General features: G+C 31.4%; 3 protein-coding genes across 3 annotated transcripts; 2 read left to right on the top strand and 1 right to left on the bottom strand.

Moving 5' to 3' along the window:
- The first annotated feature begins 6,109 nt into the window (after positions 1-6,109).
- On the top strand, positions 6,110-6,933 carry LOC145621095 (uncharacterized). The gene is made up of 2 exons (XM_081675831.1): positions 6,110-6,178; positions 6,334-6,933. The coding sequence occupies exon 2, from the start codon at positions 6,362-6,364 to the stop codon at positions 6,776-6,778; it is 417 nt and encodes a 138-aa protein (XP_081531957.1). The 5' UTR covers positions 6,110-6,178; positions 6,334-6,361; the 3' UTR covers positions 6,779-6,933.
- A 1,019-nt stretch (positions 6,934-7,952) lies between these two features.
- Positions 7,953-9,476, bottom strand: LOC145619983 (F-box/LRR-repeat protein 4-like). The gene is made up of 2 exons (XM_081674652.1): positions 8,861-9,476; positions 7,953-8,365 (listed from the first exon to the last, which is right to left on the bottom strand). Exons 1-2 carry the CDS (start codon positions 9,474-9,476, stop codon positions 7,953-7,955), a joined length of 1,029 nt encoding a protein of 342 aa, XP_081530778.1.
- Positions 9,477-10,516: 1,040 nt separating this feature from the next.
- Positions 10,517-17,903, top strand: LOC145619499 (uncharacterized). The gene is made up of 10 exons (XM_081674200.1): positions 10,517-10,942; positions 12,598-12,663; positions 12,921-13,101; positions 13,494-13,690; positions 13,916-13,966; positions 14,067-14,158; positions 15,445-15,575; positions 15,663-15,757; positions 15,887-15,991; positions 17,576-17,903. Exons 1-10 carry the CDS (start codon positions 10,583-10,585, stop codon positions 17,711-17,713), a joined length of 1,416 nt encoding a protein of 471 aa, XP_081530326.1. The 5' UTR covers positions 10,517-10,582; the 3' UTR covers positions 17,714-17,903.
- The last annotated feature ends 396 nt before the right edge of the window (positions 17,904-18,299 follow it).

The following is an 18,299-nucleotide window of genomic DNA, read 5'->3' as shown; positions in this document are numbered from 1 at the left end:
TTTAAAAAAAAAACAGTAAATATGTTGCACGTGAGAAAAACCCGATGTACAGTAAAAATACTGTACACCGGGTACATGCAAATGGAATTGTTATTTATTTGCAAGAAGGTAATACCACTTAGTAATTACGGGTGCACAAACTAATAATTGTACGGTAAGTGTCTGATCGATCAAGCTTAATATTTTTCACTAACATATGTACGCCTTCTAATTTTAATTAACTTATTTATTTGCGATTTGTAGGAGAATATAACATAATACTATATGCAGCGGTGAAGGTGATGTTCAGTGACAATATCCAAGCAGTGGTGAGTGTTAAGCTCATCAACGCGAATGGATAAGATCCTGCACGTGTTTATGGAACTGTATATGGTCGCTTTGGCACAAGTAGTCAATTTTCGCTTTTTAATAAGAAGCAAGATCAACATTCAACATGTTGAAGTTAGGCCTAGGGAATACCTCCCCACACACCAGCCGGAGTTGAATGTGCCTGAAACCGCGACTAAAATGGAGATCGAAGCATTCCTGTTGGAATATGATAGTATTTCTATCGATGCTGAGATTGCAAACGGTAAAGTTGTCTTTCCGGTCAAGGGTTCTGGTGAAAGTGATAAGAACACCATTAGCGGAAAGAGTGGCTCCATCGAAGTCAATGTACTTTGGGGCTGATCGCGATTGACCTATTAATTAATCCCGGTGCAGGCTTAAATACTAGCTAACTAAGCTAGGATAATAACTAAATAAAACTTCCCTGCACTAGTGTATACGTTTACTATGTGTTCATGTACTTTTTCAATTCAATAATAATCTATATCATATGTTTTTACCTACTTAATTGGAGGCTTTCATGTATCTGTTTTCCCACTTCATTGCTAATCTTTACAAATTCTTAAATGGACCTGGTTCACACTAATTTATTGTGGACCACCAACATTAAAACAATATGTCAATAAAAAAAAGGTTACTATGTCAAAATAAAGGTTATTATGTTGAAATAAAAGTTAATTAGTGTGACATTATAAAAGCTATAAGACGTTTTTTTTTTTTTTTTTTTTTTGAATAAAAAGCTATAAGAGGTTATTTTTTAATGAAATTTCTAATATAATGGTCAATATGAATAATAATAATCACTATGTTAAAATTGGTCACTATCTAACATAATGTCGTACTTTAAATTCATAATAACATTAAAGGTCACACAAAAAAGGTTACTATGTTAAAAAGTAAGGTTACTATACTTAAATTAAGAGTCACTATGTTGAATATAATGCCAGTTACGTATGTATAAACCTTAGGTCCACAAAAATAGTATTATTGTGGACCAGGTCCACGCAAGATTTTCTGATAATTGGGATACCTATATAATTTAACTATGTAGTTTTTTTTTTTTTTCTTTATAATGGATATTGAGTATTGACATATCACGACTTTTCTATTGTCATGATCTCATAACAAAAGACATTGATAGACTGAATATATGTATTCTCATCTTAGGTTTAGGTTATATTTTGAATGAGTATATCTTTATGATATCGTTACATGCATATATATCTTCCATTAGGACTCTCATTGTAATCCTATAAATATGGATTAGCAGAAATCACTTTGATTTAGAAGTTCACAAAATCTGACATATGTGAAATGTGAATCACAGGAAGGAGGATAATAAAATTAAGATTCTGTTTTTAGGTTTTGCTATTCTAGTATTCTCCATATCGAACTCCTAAGTGTGTTGGTCTGGGGCAAAACAAACAATATTGCATTCTGACGAATTTCTAGTACTGGATTGCACCATTTGGAGCCACTTAAAAAATCTGAAATCTCTGTTCTTGGAGTCCTGCTAATCAACTGAGTGCAAATGACATTAAAAGTCGGTGTCATTTTTCAAAAAATGACACTATAACATGATGATGTGTCATGTTATGATTGGTCCACTTTTTATTTATTTCTAAAAGCCTAGATATACTATACATGTATGTATTATTGTAAATACATGTATTTTTTGTAAAGAATATGTAATTATAGCTTTTTAAAATCTATTTTTTTTTCATCTTATTAAAATCATTTTCCAAAATTAAATTATAATTAAAATCTAGAAATTAAAAAATTCATCATTGTTCATCATCAATCTTCATTCATGATAGTAATTAACCACTCCCATAATCTTGTATAATAATCTATTCACAACGAAGATCAAAATTCTGACCAAAATTCTGTCTAAATTCATTTACAAATTTTGTTTTAGGGTTCGATTGATAATTTTGATTAATGTAAAAATTGTTTGATAGTTTTGAGGATGAAAAAAGCATTAAGAATGTCTATTATGATGATGATGTAAAATGCATATCTTTCATTTTTTTAAACAATGAATGAAAACGAGGGTTTGCTCTTCGATTAGAGTTTGAGTTTTTTTTTCGCATTATTTGATCTAGAGTCTTGTTTTTCGATTTTTGTAATCTTTTTGTGGTTAGGTAATCACCTATATTTAGTTACGTCGTCATTACCTTAAAATTTTAGTTTTACTTTTGTAGTGGAATCCACTTGTACGCTAATCGTATTACAAAAAAAATAATTTATGGAATTTTTATCATATAATTTTAGCAAAAAATGTTTTTGTGATCATAATCTTATTATATTTTGGAAAAAATATTTTTTTTTGAATCATTATCATATCATTTTAGCAAAATATACTTATGGGATAATTATCTTATTATATTTTGGAAAAGATATTTTGAAATCTTGGGCATATAAATTAGTGGCTATAATATTGAGATATTTCTAATTAGCTTTCATTCACCTTGTTTTTTTTTTTTTTTTTTTTTTTTTTTTTTTTTTTGGTTATTAGCTATATATTAGATAATGATAACTTTCTTAAATTACATGTTGTATGACCGCCGTATATACATCTACATCCATAATTTTAGGACCCATCCTTTTTATCATTGTTAAGAAACACATTTTTTTGCCATTTTTGTATATATCATATATTTATATTTTGTTTACAAAGTTATACAAATATAGCTTTGTTATGATTTGCCCATTATTTAGCAATTTATAGAGAAATATTCTCTCTCAAATCGTTAATGACATTTAAGATAATATTTTTTTAAAAAAAATATCAAAAAACTTCACATATAAGAGTTTACCAAAAAATTTATTTTTTTTTTTTTTTTTTTTGTTATTAGCTTTTATGTAATGACCAAAGATAGTTTAAGTCATTACCTAACCCACAAACAACTTTGAGAAAACTTAATTACATTTATAAGATCAAACAGGGGTTGCGGAAGGTAAAAAAATTCGACCCACTTCATCTTCTACAAACTTGATACTCCTTGTTCTTTGACAAAATTGCACAATTTGAGTCTACATAAAGCATATTTTTGAACCATTTAAACCGAAATTTGTCCTTTGCAAATACAACTAACATTGAATTTGGGAATAGGGGGCTAATCTATGACATGATTCATGAACAATGACGAACGATATGATCGAACAATGATGAACGATGACGATCGAGCAATGATGAACCATGATGATGAACGCACCTATCGAACAATAATGAACAATAATGATAGAACAATGACGAACGATGAACAATGATGATCAAAAAATGATGATGATGATGAACGATGAACGATGATGAGCAATTCTTATCACGATGAATTCTAAGTATAATTATAAAATTGAAAATTAATTTATATTATAAAAATACATTTTCATAATTTATAGTTATGTATTTTTTTAAAAAAATTCATGTATTAAAAATAATACAAAAAAAATACAATTTTAATACATTGTGGACATTAAAAATAATTCAAAATGAAAATAAAAAATACAAAAAATAGGCCAATTACATTTTGCCACATCATCAAATTGTGGTGTCATTTTTAAAGAATGACATTGTAGAATTTTTATTAAATGTCCAGTCGATAGATGACTTACATGGCTACATATATTATTGATTCATTTGATAATATGTTGTGATAGCTAATTTGGTTAAATACTAAAAAAAAAAAAAAAAATCGCTAGCTGAGTTTTCTTAGATTAATCATACAATTGCATATTTTGATGGATATCTGCAACTATATCTCAACTTTGTAAGAAATGTATCATTTATGACTGAAAATAATTTCAGTTATTAAATAAAAAAAAAGGGTGCTTTTAAAAGGTTTTTTCATATGTAATAAAATTTCCTTATTTTAATTGTATAGTTGTGGCCTTGTGGGGCTCTTCTATAAATTCTATTCTTTGCAATAAAATAGAGCCTATATTCCATCCATAAACCCATCAATAAAAATATAAAATAAAAATTATTCTTCTATGCTCAATTGCTCATTGAATAAATGGAATTTCGAAGTTGTCTCATAAAGACAGCTTCGAAACTTAACATTTGTAATATTATTTCAAACTCTCCTCCTTGTTTGGGTTGCCCAAGTTTATTTTATATCCCTGCTACCTTATTAAAAGTTTAACTAAACGGTTATGAATATTGTTATGTCAACTATATTTTACTTAAAATGTCTATTTTCATAAATGCCCCCATTTATGCATATGAATCACATGTGTGGTAATTTTTTTTAAGTTTAACTAATAAATGCTTATGAATATAGTGTTATGCCAACTGTATCCCTTAAAATACGTATTTACATAAATACCCTCATTTATGCATGTGAATCACATGTAAGTGTGTAACGCACACAACTCTTTGTTTTTTTTCCCTACTTTTAAAAAAGTTTGATCGAGATAACTCTTATAAATAGTGTGTAGATAATTATACCCTTTAAAACTAAGTTGTGATACAAATTGTAAGATATTCCTAGACAAGACTAGCTAGTTATTTCAAAATTTAACACTTGTAATAAACTTATCATAATTTACATACAATCATGAATATAGCCTTAATGTTCATTGGACAGTGAATCTTGCCTTATCATCATAAACCAAAAAATTAAGGTGTACGATGCAGAAAATTTGAATTTGTTTGATCAAGATAATTTGCATAAATCATACAAGAACAAAGTATTATGAAATCTATATTATAATTAAAAGGGGTTTTTTTTTCTTTTATTTTATATACCAATTTTTAATCTCAAGCTTCCAAATCTTCAATTCTCAAATTTTATGCTTTTTTTTAATAACTAACCTCCAATAGCTTCCACGTACTGCTCCAAATTAGCACCCAAAATGTTTTTCCATAATTTCTACTTTTACTTTTAATTTTTATTAGGGGATTTTCAGTACTGTATAAGTATCTCGGAAGCAAGCTTTTTTAAGGGACTTCATCATATAATATTTTATAATAATGTGTTTTCTTTAAATGATTAATAAATCCAGTGCACAGATTCGTTCTAGTGTATTTTAAATTTGAAAGTCCATTTATTATAAAATATTTGCAGAATAAAACGTGTTATGAGACAATTTTAAAAATCCATCCGGATGAGCATAGAATAACGTTTATGTCAAAAAACGGTGCGTCTTGTGTGTGGCTGGCCACCATGTGGCCACTTATAAAAAAACAAAGTAACCCATATAACACTGACCCGGTAACCATTATAATATTGACCAAGTAACCCCTAATTAAATAATCCCTATAACACTGACGAAGTAACCCCTAAAAAACTAAACAAGTAACCCCTATAACACTAACGAAGTAATCCTCATGATGGATGGCCAGGATCCGAGGAAAAAAAAACTTATTAGGGGAGGAATGATGTCATGATGATACGCTCCAATAAAACAATAATTATAAAATATACAATTACAATAAGATAATACTTATAAAGTTGTAATAAATTTATCATAATAAAACAATAATTGATATGAATCATATACAATTGAAATGTATTTTAAATTTAAAAGTTTCAAGTAAAATAAAATATTTGCAGAATAAAACGTGTAACGAGACAAGGACCTTTAAAAATCCATTCGGATGAGCATAGAATAATTTTTTTTGGTTAAAAAACTTATTGCTGGAATAATAAAGATGATAAGCTACAATCTATCTATCGCAAAGAATAGAATTTGTAGCGCCCCACACAACTATATAATATTCTTTTTATAAAAAAAAAATGGAATATTTGTTGATCTTCTCCTACTATAAAATGGTGGGCAAGCATGGCATTGTAATTTGCAAGTCATACAGATTACATATAATACAAGAGGGTCATACTTATTTAAGGTAATTAAGTGCTTAATCTTTAATTTGTTTAGCTTCTTCGATTCATCCATCTTAATTAATATTTGTCACTAATAACATATATATGCAACGTTTATATACTTTTTCTAGTATCATTTTAACTAATACTTGGTAATTTCTTGCTGCTTAATTTGTAGGAGAATATAATTAACTAGTACTGAAAAGATGGCAAGCATTCAAGAATATGCAGCAGTGAAGGTGATGTTCAGTGACAATGTCCAAGCTACATTGAGTGTTAAGCTGATCAACGGAGACGGAGAGGATCCTGCAGACGTTTACGGAACTATAAATGGTCGATTTGGCATCGGTAGTCAATTTTCGCTATTTGATAAGCCGCAAAGTCAGCGTATTGAAGTAAGGCCTGGTGAATTCATTCCCTTGAAGCAGTCCGAAGTGCATGTGCCCGGAGAAGCCAGGGAAATGGAGATTGAAGCTTACTTGATGGACTATGATTCTGTTTCTCCCGATGATGAAATCGCTAATGGCAAAGCTGTCTTTCTAGTCAAGGCTTCTGGTGAGAGTGACAAGAAGCCCATTTCTGGAAAGTATGGCTCCATTGAAGTCAATGTACTTTGGGGTTGATCGCGCTTACCCTATTGATTAATCAATCCTGGTGCAGTCTTAATTACTAGCTAACTAAGCTAGTATAACTAAATAAAACTTCCCTGCACTAGTGTTCTTGTTTCCTATGTGTTCATGTACTATTTCAATACAATAATATTGGTACGTTTTACCTACATGGATCGGTATTGACATTATTGGACTTTTAATTTCTTGCCAAATTACGCATAAACTCACTGTCATGATGACCTTATATCAAACGGGCTGTAAGAGTGTGTACTAATGACCAGAATAATACTCATATTCCGAAATGAAACATGAATCACATGGAATGGAGGATAATCTAAGATTCTGTTTTCGGGTTTTGCTATTCTTCATATTGAACTCCTAAGTGTGCTGGCGTGGGGCAAAACAAACAATATTGCATTCTCTGCATCAGAATTAGTCTCTCTGAACTTCTCAAATTCATGAATTACTAGTACAGTAGTACAGGATTGCGCCATTTGAAGCCAAGTAAAAAATCTGAAATCTCTCTTCTTGATTCCTGCGAAGTGAGTGCAAATGACATAAAAAAAAGTCCAGTCGATTGATGACCTGCATATACTATTGATTCATTTGATAAATGTATTGTGACTCATTTGGTTAATAATCGCGAGTTTTCTTATTTAATCTAACAATTGTATATGGATATCTTACTGTATGTCTCAAGTAAACTACATTTCTAACTTAAAAATCAACAGTATTATCCTCAAATTTAAAACCAAGGCACAACAATTTTAACAGCAGAATTTAAGAATTGAGCGAAAATATCATACAATGATACAAATCTTGATCATGAAAGCGGAAATTAAACATTCAGACACAGTAAATTGCAACAACAATCTACTAGTGTACTTAATTATTAGAGTTATTTCAATAAACACAATAACAAATTACAAAATATTACGTAAGACCGAAAAATATATACTGATTTCTAGGAATGTAGTTTGGATCCTTGAGGACAAAACAGCCTTGCTGCAGGAAGAGTTTCTGGTTTTCGTCGTCTGGGTAGTTGCGAGATGATGACACCAGTTTCCTCAAGGATGGTCTGTTTGCAACTATCCATGGTATTATGTTAATACCCACATTTTCACAGCAACTTATGCTCAAGTATCTCAGTCGTTCACACGATTTCACCACTTCCTTTATCCCTTCTTCACTCTTCAGTCACTTCACTACAATACGACAGATCAAGGTGCATCAATCCAGTGCATATCCTCCCCAACTTTATAAGAAGTATATCATTTATCACCGAAGACTTCAAAATCAACTTCTCTAACACTGACGACTCCAACTCCATGTATTCTCCAGTGATGTTACGGGATTCAGTTAAATCCAATTCCACAAGTCTCCTGCTGCACTCTAGAATATCAGGAATATTCAGTTGATCATCATCGGGTAGGAATTGACATTTATGTAACTTGAGCTTCTCCACTTCAGGACATATATTAAGAATCCTTTTCAGAACTGTAGGCCTAAATTCATGATGAGATGATAGGTCCAAGTAATTCATTGCACGGTTCTTCTTCATTAGGCCATGCATCATAATTGTATTCTTCTCTTCCGAGGCTTGAACCAGCCATCACAAAATGGCACAGACGAGGGCATCTTTGTGTGATCATAACAAAAGCTGAATCAGATAGATTGGAACAATCAATGAGCTTAATTGATGCCAGGTTTTGGAGAAAAGAGGACAAGTACTCTATATGCTCGTTTGTGAGGAATTCTGCTACAGTGAATCCCTCCAGCTCTAAAGAATTCAGAGATTGAGAAGAGTGTTGTAAGAGCTTTGAGATCCCAGCAAATGTATAACCTCTACAATAACTTAGAGCCAAGTTGGTAAGATGAATCCGTGCTTCTATTATAGAAAACAGAAACTCATCCGATATGTCTAATTGTCTACATATTCAAGCCTTAGAGATCTTAAGTTGGTAGGGAAATTAGAAGAGCCGTTGACTCCAAATGAATCAATCTTCAAAGATTTACATATGTATAATAAGTTGAGATGATGGCTATTGTTAACAAGGAATGAAATTCCTTTTTGTGTGATAAAATTATAATTACTAATTTCAACATGCTCTAGTAATGGACAGTTTTTTGATAGAGAAACAAGGGACTTATCTGAAATATGTTCTTTCCTAAAAATGTCAACCTTGCGTAATCCATTGAGCTTGGATGACATATGTTCCATCCCTTCATCAGTCATATGTTTATCACCCTCGATATAAATTTCTTCGAGTTTAGGGAACAAGTCTGCAACTCTGACAAAATCAGCATCTCCTTTTCCACCAGTAATCTTGAGTACTTTCAGATTCTTCATGTTTGAACCCAGCTCCTCTAACCAAACTGCTCCTTGACTTTGCTTATCTGACAAAGCCGACAACTCTTCCAAGTCTAACCCGGATCTTGCAATCGCAACAACAGCTTCATCCAGGTCTCCTCTGAAGTCATTGCAGAACTGTATCTTCTTAAGATTGGAGAATCTTTGCAGCAGCTTAGGGATAATCGAGTTTGGTGTATAATCTGAGAACTTTATGCTAACTCGTAAGGAATTAGAGATTGACAGGAATCTCTTGCAGACTAAAGTGATTGATTCTTGGTCACTTTCATGCTTGAGACGATTAAAGATCATCTCCCAGCATTCGTCAAGCAATTCTTTGCTTTCTTCTTCTTTTTCCATTTCCATCTGCTGCACTAATGGATGGATTCAGATCAGATCATTAACAAGTTAACAACATGAGAAAATGTATTGCTTTTGACTTGGTTTCCTTTACATAACAATTCGGTTTGATCAGTTGTGACTTATTACAATGTATGTGAACTGATTTTTTTGAGTTTTGACTTGGTTTCCTTTACACAAAACAATTTGATCTGATTTTTTTTTTTCATTTTTTTATTTTGACTGGTTTTCTTTAAAAAAAAAAAAACAAGGTTCTCACCTTGTCATTTCAGTATACTTGTATTTTTTAATATGTTGTGCATTGACATAGTTTTTATTACGTGAAATTTAACTTATGTGATTTTAGGTGGTAATAAAATAAAATATAATTTTAAATGGGTAGCAAAAGTGAAGTAGGGGTATTTGAGTGGTAGTAAAAGTGAAATTTTCCTTATTTTTAATGAACTAAAATTATTTTTGCGGAAGTAAAATCATTTTTATGTTTATTTTTTTGAGGTGAAGTGAAGAGTGCCTTACCAAGTTCAATTCAAGTAAAATAAATTTTACAAAGTTACCTCAAATAAGTGAAATCGGTTGAATTGAACACACCAAGTTTTTGTGAAACGTTGTTTTCAAGTGTTTATTTACAAAAGGCAAAAATGAAAATATATAATATCTTACCCTTGCTTAGTCTTCCCAAAACAATCTTACTTTTGACCCTTATCTACTTCTAACAATCCCTAACCGGTCAAAAGGATCATTAATAGATTGTCCTTGTCAAAGATGAGATTATTTTGGAATAATCAAAAGGTGGCATTGAACCGAGCAAAGGTGAAATTATTTATTTTCATTTTTCTCTTTATTACATTTCTTTAACCCTAATAATGAAAACTGAAGCCACGAAATCACACTCTCAAATAACTTTCAAACAACTAATTAGGGTACATTTTAGTATTGATAAAGAGTTGAAGTATCGGTACACTTTATAAACTCGAATACCTTAGGGGTATAAGTTAGAAACCCTATTTTTTTTTTATATCTTGGGGCTTGCTTGATTCTTCTATGAAATAAAACTCATAAACCCCATTAAACAACACTAACCACACCAGTTTTTGTTCCTATCAACAATGGCGTCATATCTCTCAATCGACATTGCCAAAGCTTCAACCTTCATAACCCTAGCTACCAGGCACACTTTCCACCACCCTCTTCGCAAACCTCAAAATTCCCTAATTTCTTTCCACCGTAAACCTTACCACTCTACCACAAATTCTCTCTCCTTCAATCTTCGTCACTGTTATTCACCACTTTCTCTCTTCTCCAAATCGCCGGAATTCACTCGGAATCTCCGCAGTTTTTCCGTCGCAGCTTCCTCGTCAACATCGGCTGCTGCGGAGTTTACGGAAGAAGATGATGTTGTCACCAAAATTCCTCCGGATAATCGTATTCCTGCTACTATTATTACCGGATTTTTGGGCTCCGGAAAGGTAATTGTATGCAGTATTTTGCTTATTGTATTTGTTAAAGTTTTAATTTGCTATTTGAATTGGTTATTTTTAAATTCAAATTAACATTTTTTAGTTTCAAATTGCTAATTGAATAGGTTTGAGATTGAATTTGCTAATTGAATTGGTGAAGTTTAAGTTCACATATTGAATTTGTTTGAGTTTAAATTTGCTAATTGAATTGGTGAAGTTTAAGTTCACATACCATAGTTAGTTTCAGTTTGATTATTTTGCTAATTGAATTAGTTAAGGCACTATTTTAGTTTTAATTTGCTTAAATTGAAGTTGAGTTTAGATTATATAGTGTAAGTTAGTTTCAATTAGTTTGAATTGCTGATTGAATTGGTTAAGTTTAAATTCATATATTAGTTAGTTTCAATCCACATACTATAGTTAGTTAGTATCAGTTTGATTAATTTGTTAATTGAATTGGTCAAGTGTTATATTTTTCACATTACTGAGTTGTTTTAAATTGCTTAAATTACTAATTGAATTGGTATGTTTAGATTTTTGTAGTACTATTTAGTCTTAATTTGCTTAACTTGCTAATTGGATTGGTTAAGTTAAAATTTATATGCTACTAGCTTGTTTCAATCTGCTTTTTTTGCTATTTGGATTGGTTAAGTTTATATTTATAGAGTATAGACTAGTAAGTTTCAATTTGGTTATTTTGCCAATTGGATAGATTAAGTTTTATTAAGTATTGCCTTCTGTAGGAAAAAAGGGTAAGTTCTCAAGTTATTTTTTTTTTTTTGAATTGACAGTCCCAAACTAATCATTCATGTAGCAGCTTTGGTGTGAAGTTGTAACTTTGAATTTAGTTAATTAGTGACAGGATTATCTAGTAAGACGGTCAAAACTACCCCATTGTCATTAATAAGCACCCTATATTCATATGATCATATGAAAGGCCGTCCCTTTGCGTAAAGTTTACTTATATAAGCCACTCCATATCGAGTAAATAAAAGTCAAATATATTTTATCATACATCAGTCTTATGGAAGTTCTATTATTTTAGCTTTAATTGGATTAGGAAATACATTTTATATTGGAATCTATGGTTATCTCAATGTAAACATAATATTGTAAATTTGTAATCTATATATTTATGGATTAATCCTATTAATCAATTTTTTATACAGAATTGTTGGTTCCTTAATTTTTTTTTTTGGTTCATATGAGTAGAATGTATGTAACTATATCAATGATTTATCTTCCTACTTTCAATTTTTAGTGGTCTTCAACAGCAATGTTTAACCTTTTATATTGTACAAAAAGTAGAGTACAAGGTAGACATTTAAAGTTTATTTCTCAAAACTATTTGTCAAGATTTTATCAACACATAGAGGTTGAGGTTTTCAAATTTGGGCTTTAAATTTTGTATATAGGTAACAAGGTAAGGTAATAGTGTTTGGAGTGCATTGAGCCATCAACCTTCCTATAAAGCTTTGGTTCTGAATTTCTGATAAAGGGTGCTTGTAGCCATGTATACATTTATTCTGGATATGTTTTACCTTGTAGTGCATGAAGCTTTGAGCTAGATCATGATTTTGATTGATCCACATCGGGTCTTGTTTTGTGGATTCACAATGTATAGTTTTTTTTTTTCTGAAATTGGTTTACATGTATATTGACAGACTACATTGTTGAACCATATATTGACTTCTGATCATGGGAAACGTATTGCAGTAATTGAAAATGAGGTATGTTTTTCAACTATTCATTGCAGATTGCTATACTAAATGTATGATGTTTGAATCACCAATTTTTTTTTTTTTTTGAAATAGAATTATTTTAACTGTGTAATGCTTGTCTAATGAATGTTATAAATATATATTCTTAATTGAAACTCAGCTTCAATTTTGGTAGATCGAGTATTTCTTGTAAATGATACACTTTGGGCTATCAAGTGCTAATATGTTTTGATCTCTTTTCCTCTGATGATCCTTTCGAATGGCAGTATGGTGAAGTAGACATTGATGGTTCCTTGGTTGCTGCTAAATCTGTTGGAGCTGAAGACATTATTATGCTCAATAACGGGTGTTTATGCTGCACAGTGAGGGGTGATCTAGTGAGGATGATTGGAGAATTAGTAGATAAGAAGAGAGGACATTTTGATCATATTGTGATTGAGACTACAGGTATTTGTAATTTTTACCAAGTATATAAAAATTTGTGTTATAGTGATTGTACAATTTTCCATAAAGTCGTTAAATGTTAACTATCTATTTCCAGTTAAAAGTTGGTGGGTGGAGGGATAAAGGGAGGACTTATGCCTTTGGATTAAGACTGAACCAATACACCATGTTTTGACTTATGGGAATGCTAGCTCTAAGGGTGATTAATTAGAAGCTATAATTAGAATTGCTTTAATTGTACAGAAAGATTGTAGCTAATAAGCTTATCCTATCCATAGGCCAAGTAGTTGTTTCAAATACTGCAAAAAAAAAAAGTGGCTGTTTCTAATTTGCAATATTATTGGTTAGGCAATGTGTTTTTATTGATTACATTATGATTGTGTTTTGATTTGCAGGCTTAGCAAATCCCGCTCCTATCATTCAAACATTTTATGCGGAAGATGTAATCTTCAATGATGTGAAATTAGATGGTGTTGTCACTTTGGTTGATGCTAAACATGCGACATTACACTTAGATGAGGTTAAGCCTGATGGAGTTGTGAATGAGGCTATAGAGCAAATAGCCTATGCTGATCGTATAATAGTGAATAAGGTATAATTGTCGTTAAAAATTAATATAATTCTTTGAGCGTGTGTTAAACTTGTTTACAACTGCCAAAGCATATGAAAGAATTTCAATTTTTGTATCCCCATTATTTATTTATTTATTTATTTTTTTTATCTGCCTTAAATTTGTTATGTCAAAATAGTTGAAACTTGCACTTGTCTTGCTTAGTTGCTTGTTTTTATATTCTTCTAACTATGAGTTGTTCCACAGACTGATCTTGTCAACGAACCAGCTATTGATTCTTTAATACAACGAATAAGGGTTTGTCTCTTTTACACAATCTTAAGTGCCCTATCTTTATCCTTTTGATATTAGATAAATTTCAAACTTATGATGGGACCATTGATTGTGATTTGTGCAGAAAATAAATCGTATGGCTAATTTGAAGCGAACACAGTTCGGAAATGTTGACCTAGATTATGTTCTTGGTATTGGTGGTTTTGATTTAGAAAGGTGATTCTCTTGCCCATATTATGTGCTTTTTTTTACCAAAAAAAAAAAAAAAAAAAATCCAACTATTTAAGGAATTCTTCAAACCTGTACTTTTTCTTAGTGTTTATTGATAAGAATGCTTTATACCATCAATTTTGTATTGTGGTGAATGTCAAGTCAAAGGTATATGTATGATTTTGAAGTTAAACTTCTAGTTTTCTTGGCAAAGAAAATGCTGCAAGAGATATTTGATTAGATATATATATTTGGAATTTCAAATAATCTAGTATTGAAGTATTTATGTGATTGGGGAAGGAAGACCTCACAAATAGATGGCTTAAGTTTGTGTCATTCACATTTTGACAAATTTCTAACTTTCTCACCATAATCTGACAACTAAATTGTTATTGTCAAAAGGAAGTAATATAACATTGTGATATGGTTTTTGAGCTATTTAATTATGTTTTGAAATGAGTTAGATAAGTGCTATTTATAATTTTTAAAGTATCTCTAGATAGTCATATATGTCACAATTTGACCTTTTTAATTAATATTTTCTATATTAGTGAATTATTTTGTCAAAAATTTTGGATTATTTATGGTATCCCATATTAAATTTCATATAATAAATTTACAATATGCTAAAAACAAATGTCTGAACACACCCTTCAATATCGCCAATAATCTATTTTTTTTTTTTTGGAAATAACTTGGTACTGCATGCATCCAAAGATTCTTTCACTAATGTCATTCTTTGACTCAAATTTTAGAGTATAATATTCTATTTTGCACAGTAATTCTATTTTGCTGATTGTACATTTTTTTTCTTTTGTTTTTGTTGGTGTGGGAGGGGGAAATTTAGTGTAAGCTATTGGAAGTAGATCTTTGTACTTGATGCAAGTTTCCAGAATAGGTCATTATACCTCATGCAAGCAGCTCGATGTAGGTTAGTCTATCAAAAATCTTCATGAAGATAACTATTAGATGGGTGACTAACTGGTTGTGGCAGTTGTGTGGTTAGAGAGTGATTTATGGCAGGTGACCGGCAGCATTGGTAGTTTGTGGGAGGGAGATGTTCAATGTCAAAGAGAGGTTAGGACTTAGGAGAGAAATTTGTGAGGTGTATATATATATTGGAATATAAGTAGGAGGTCACTGTTTATTGTTTAACAATCATGCTTGCTCTCTAGAAGGGAAACATGAATTGAGGGTAATAAATTCATATCAAGAAGGTATAAAAAGATTTCTGTTGAAAATGCATGATAATTCTGGATTTTAGAAGCTGATTTTTGTCAAATAATTGACAGGATAGAGAGTGCAGTTACAGAAGACAGTTCGAAAGAAGATCATGGTTGTCATGATCATGATCATGCTCATAATCATGACCATGAACATCACCATGAACACAAGCATGAACACAAACATGAACACGAGCATGGTAATTGTTGATAATATTTCTTACTTAATTTGTTACTAAGTCTTGTAATGTCTCATTTGTATGAATCAATTTTGTCACTAACTGCAGAACACCATCATGATCATCATTCCCATGATCACACTCATGATCCCGGAGTTTCTTCTGTCAGCATTGTTTGTGAAGGGAGCCTGGACCTTGATAAGGTTAGTTTTGTGGGTTTAGCAACTATTAGCCATTATGCTGACGCCTTTCTTTGCTGTGATTTTATCAATGCAGTTCAGGTTGCTTTTTCACTCTTGAGTTTGTCTAAGAACTGCTGTCTTAAATTTCAGGCGAACATGTGGTTAGGTACTCTACTACTGGAAAGAAGCGAAGACATATATAGGATGAAAGGTCTTTTGTCTGTTGAGGGTATGGATGAAAGATTTGTATTTCAGGTATGAAGCCCTTCCAGACTGTCATTTTTAAAGGCTACGTCCATTTATTATTCTGCTCATGGCAAACTAATTCCTGCTCTGTTGTTAAAAGATCTACCTCGATACAAATCTCTGTAATAGTAATCATATATCAACTTGTTTGCATAGAGCAACTACTAGTGCTGAGAAATCAATTGTGAGATAATGTAGAGTAGAAGTTCTTGCCTAGAAGGTCAAATTGGTTAATCCTTTTAGAGAATCCTCTTGACTTCTCTGAAATATCTGAATCTTGGGGCATGCCAACAAAACGACTTTATATTGTTTACCCTTATCTGGATCCGTAGTTAGGCTCAGCCCATTCTTAATTTTCTTTCCCATTTACATGTAAAAGAATTATATTTTTTCTTAACTCCAGTCCTGATGCATATATTATGAACGCTAAAATCTAACTGTTCTATATTGGTCCTGTAACGCTTCCAGTGTCCACTATAATTATTAGTCCTCCCCTTGTACTATTAGGCTACCAGCCTACCACCAATTAAAACAATACAACTTTCGCAGTTTTTTTAAGTTCAACTCCTTGATGAAACCGAAATTGACATTCTTCTGTCTTTCATCAATGCTTACCTTTACGGCTTTATCTTATCTCCTTGATCCCATCCTGATTTTCTTGTACTACCTCCGTTTCTTTTTAGTTGACACGTATTCCTTTTTAGGAAGGTTTTTTTTAGTTGACACGTATTCCTTTTTAAAAAGGTTTTTTTTAGTTGACACGTTTCCTTTTGGGGTAAATTTTTTACCTTGCATTTGCAAGCTACCCCACTTGTTTTTTCATTCTCTCTCACTCTCTCTCCTCTCCTTAATATATGTGCCTAAACCAAACGCGTCAACTAAATAGAAACGGAGGAAGTATTAATTTTCTCTGTAGCTTCTAGGCTTGAAGCTCTTAAGGCTTTCATAAGGAATATTAATAGCTAAATTTTTGTTTTAAGCACTACAAGTTTTTACTGATTAGAAGATCTGCATGGAACACCAGAGGTTTCATCTCTATTTTCCCATTTTGTTCTAACGTGCTTGTTTCTCAGATGTGAAGGAATTGTTTGTAAATGTGTGCCTTTGGCATTATCGGCAGATCATTTAAATACCTTATTTTGCTAGCTGTATGACATGAGCACCTGTGGCGTAATTAAAACCTACCTATAGCTCGATTGAAATTGTACATCACTAATACCATGTAACCTAAAAACTCTGTAAAATCATATGGGAAGACTAATATCCAGAAATTGTGTTGATTATGATTTGACCGGACTAGCTGCAGTTTCTATGCCCAAGAAATGTGAACCTGTGATGCCAACGGATGATGTGGAATATGTTTTCTCAGTGTAACACAATCTTTAAAATTTGCTTCTTTAGTTGATCTTATTTTACTCCAGCAGTTTACGAAACTAGTTATAGATTTATTGAACTCATTACAAATGATTTGTGCAAGACTGCTGCAAGTTATTTGATTTATAAATGACCATGATGCCAACCTCGCCTTTAATTGTATATTTTCTTCTATATTGCTGTATCTCTGGATGGCTGTTAATTTCTTCTCTTCTCCAGGGAGTTCATGATATATTCCAAGGTTCACCAGATCGGCCATGGGGACCCGATGAGCCAAGGATCAACAAAATTGTATTCATTGGAAAGAATTTGGATGGCCAGGAACTTGAAAAGGGATTCAAAACTTGTTTATTGTGATGTAATGTATTTTAGAAAATACATAAGAAAACTATACATAGGCTCATTAGATTATCATTGTTTGTTGTAACATTATATCTCTAAGTTCATTATTACTAGGGAAGTTCACTTCAAATTTCGAGAAAATGTGAGTTTGTGACTAATACAGTACATTTTTGATATTTTTAATAAGATAATGTCGTTCATAAGATCATTTTCATTATCCTCATGCTATTTCTGGTACATGGTTTGTGTATTACTGGTAGGGGCTTTGCTGTGTAGTTAAATGTTGTACTTTAGAAAATAGCATGATGATTAACGAAAAATAACATAGCTTGTACATGTAAAACTTTCCCACCTTAATAAAAAATTTCCCAACAATGGTATTTTTTTACAAAAATTATTTGACTTTGTATTTCTGTAGTAGATTGTGCCCCCAAGGCCCCAAGAGTACCATTTTTTTTTTAAAAAAAAAAAAAAAAAAAAGAAAACGATAAGAAAATAGTCTTTTTTTTTACAAGAAAATAAACTAAAAACAGCATAACGATGATAAAAAAAATACTCCGTAACTAATTTCAAATGCTAGTTTCGGTGATTGTACTCATGC

The sequence above is a fragment of the Chenopodium album genome, chromosome 27 (genome assembly GCF_948465745.1).
Source record: "Chenopodium album chromosome 27, dcCheAlbu1.1, whole genome shotgun sequence".
NCBI classification, from domain to species: domain Eukaryota; kingdom Viridiplantae; phylum Streptophyta; class Magnoliopsida; order Caryophyllales; family Amaranthaceae; genus Chenopodium; species Chenopodium album.
The sequence above is the reverse complement of the archived record's forward strand: the minus strand, read 5'-3'. Positions and strand labels throughout refer to the sequence as shown.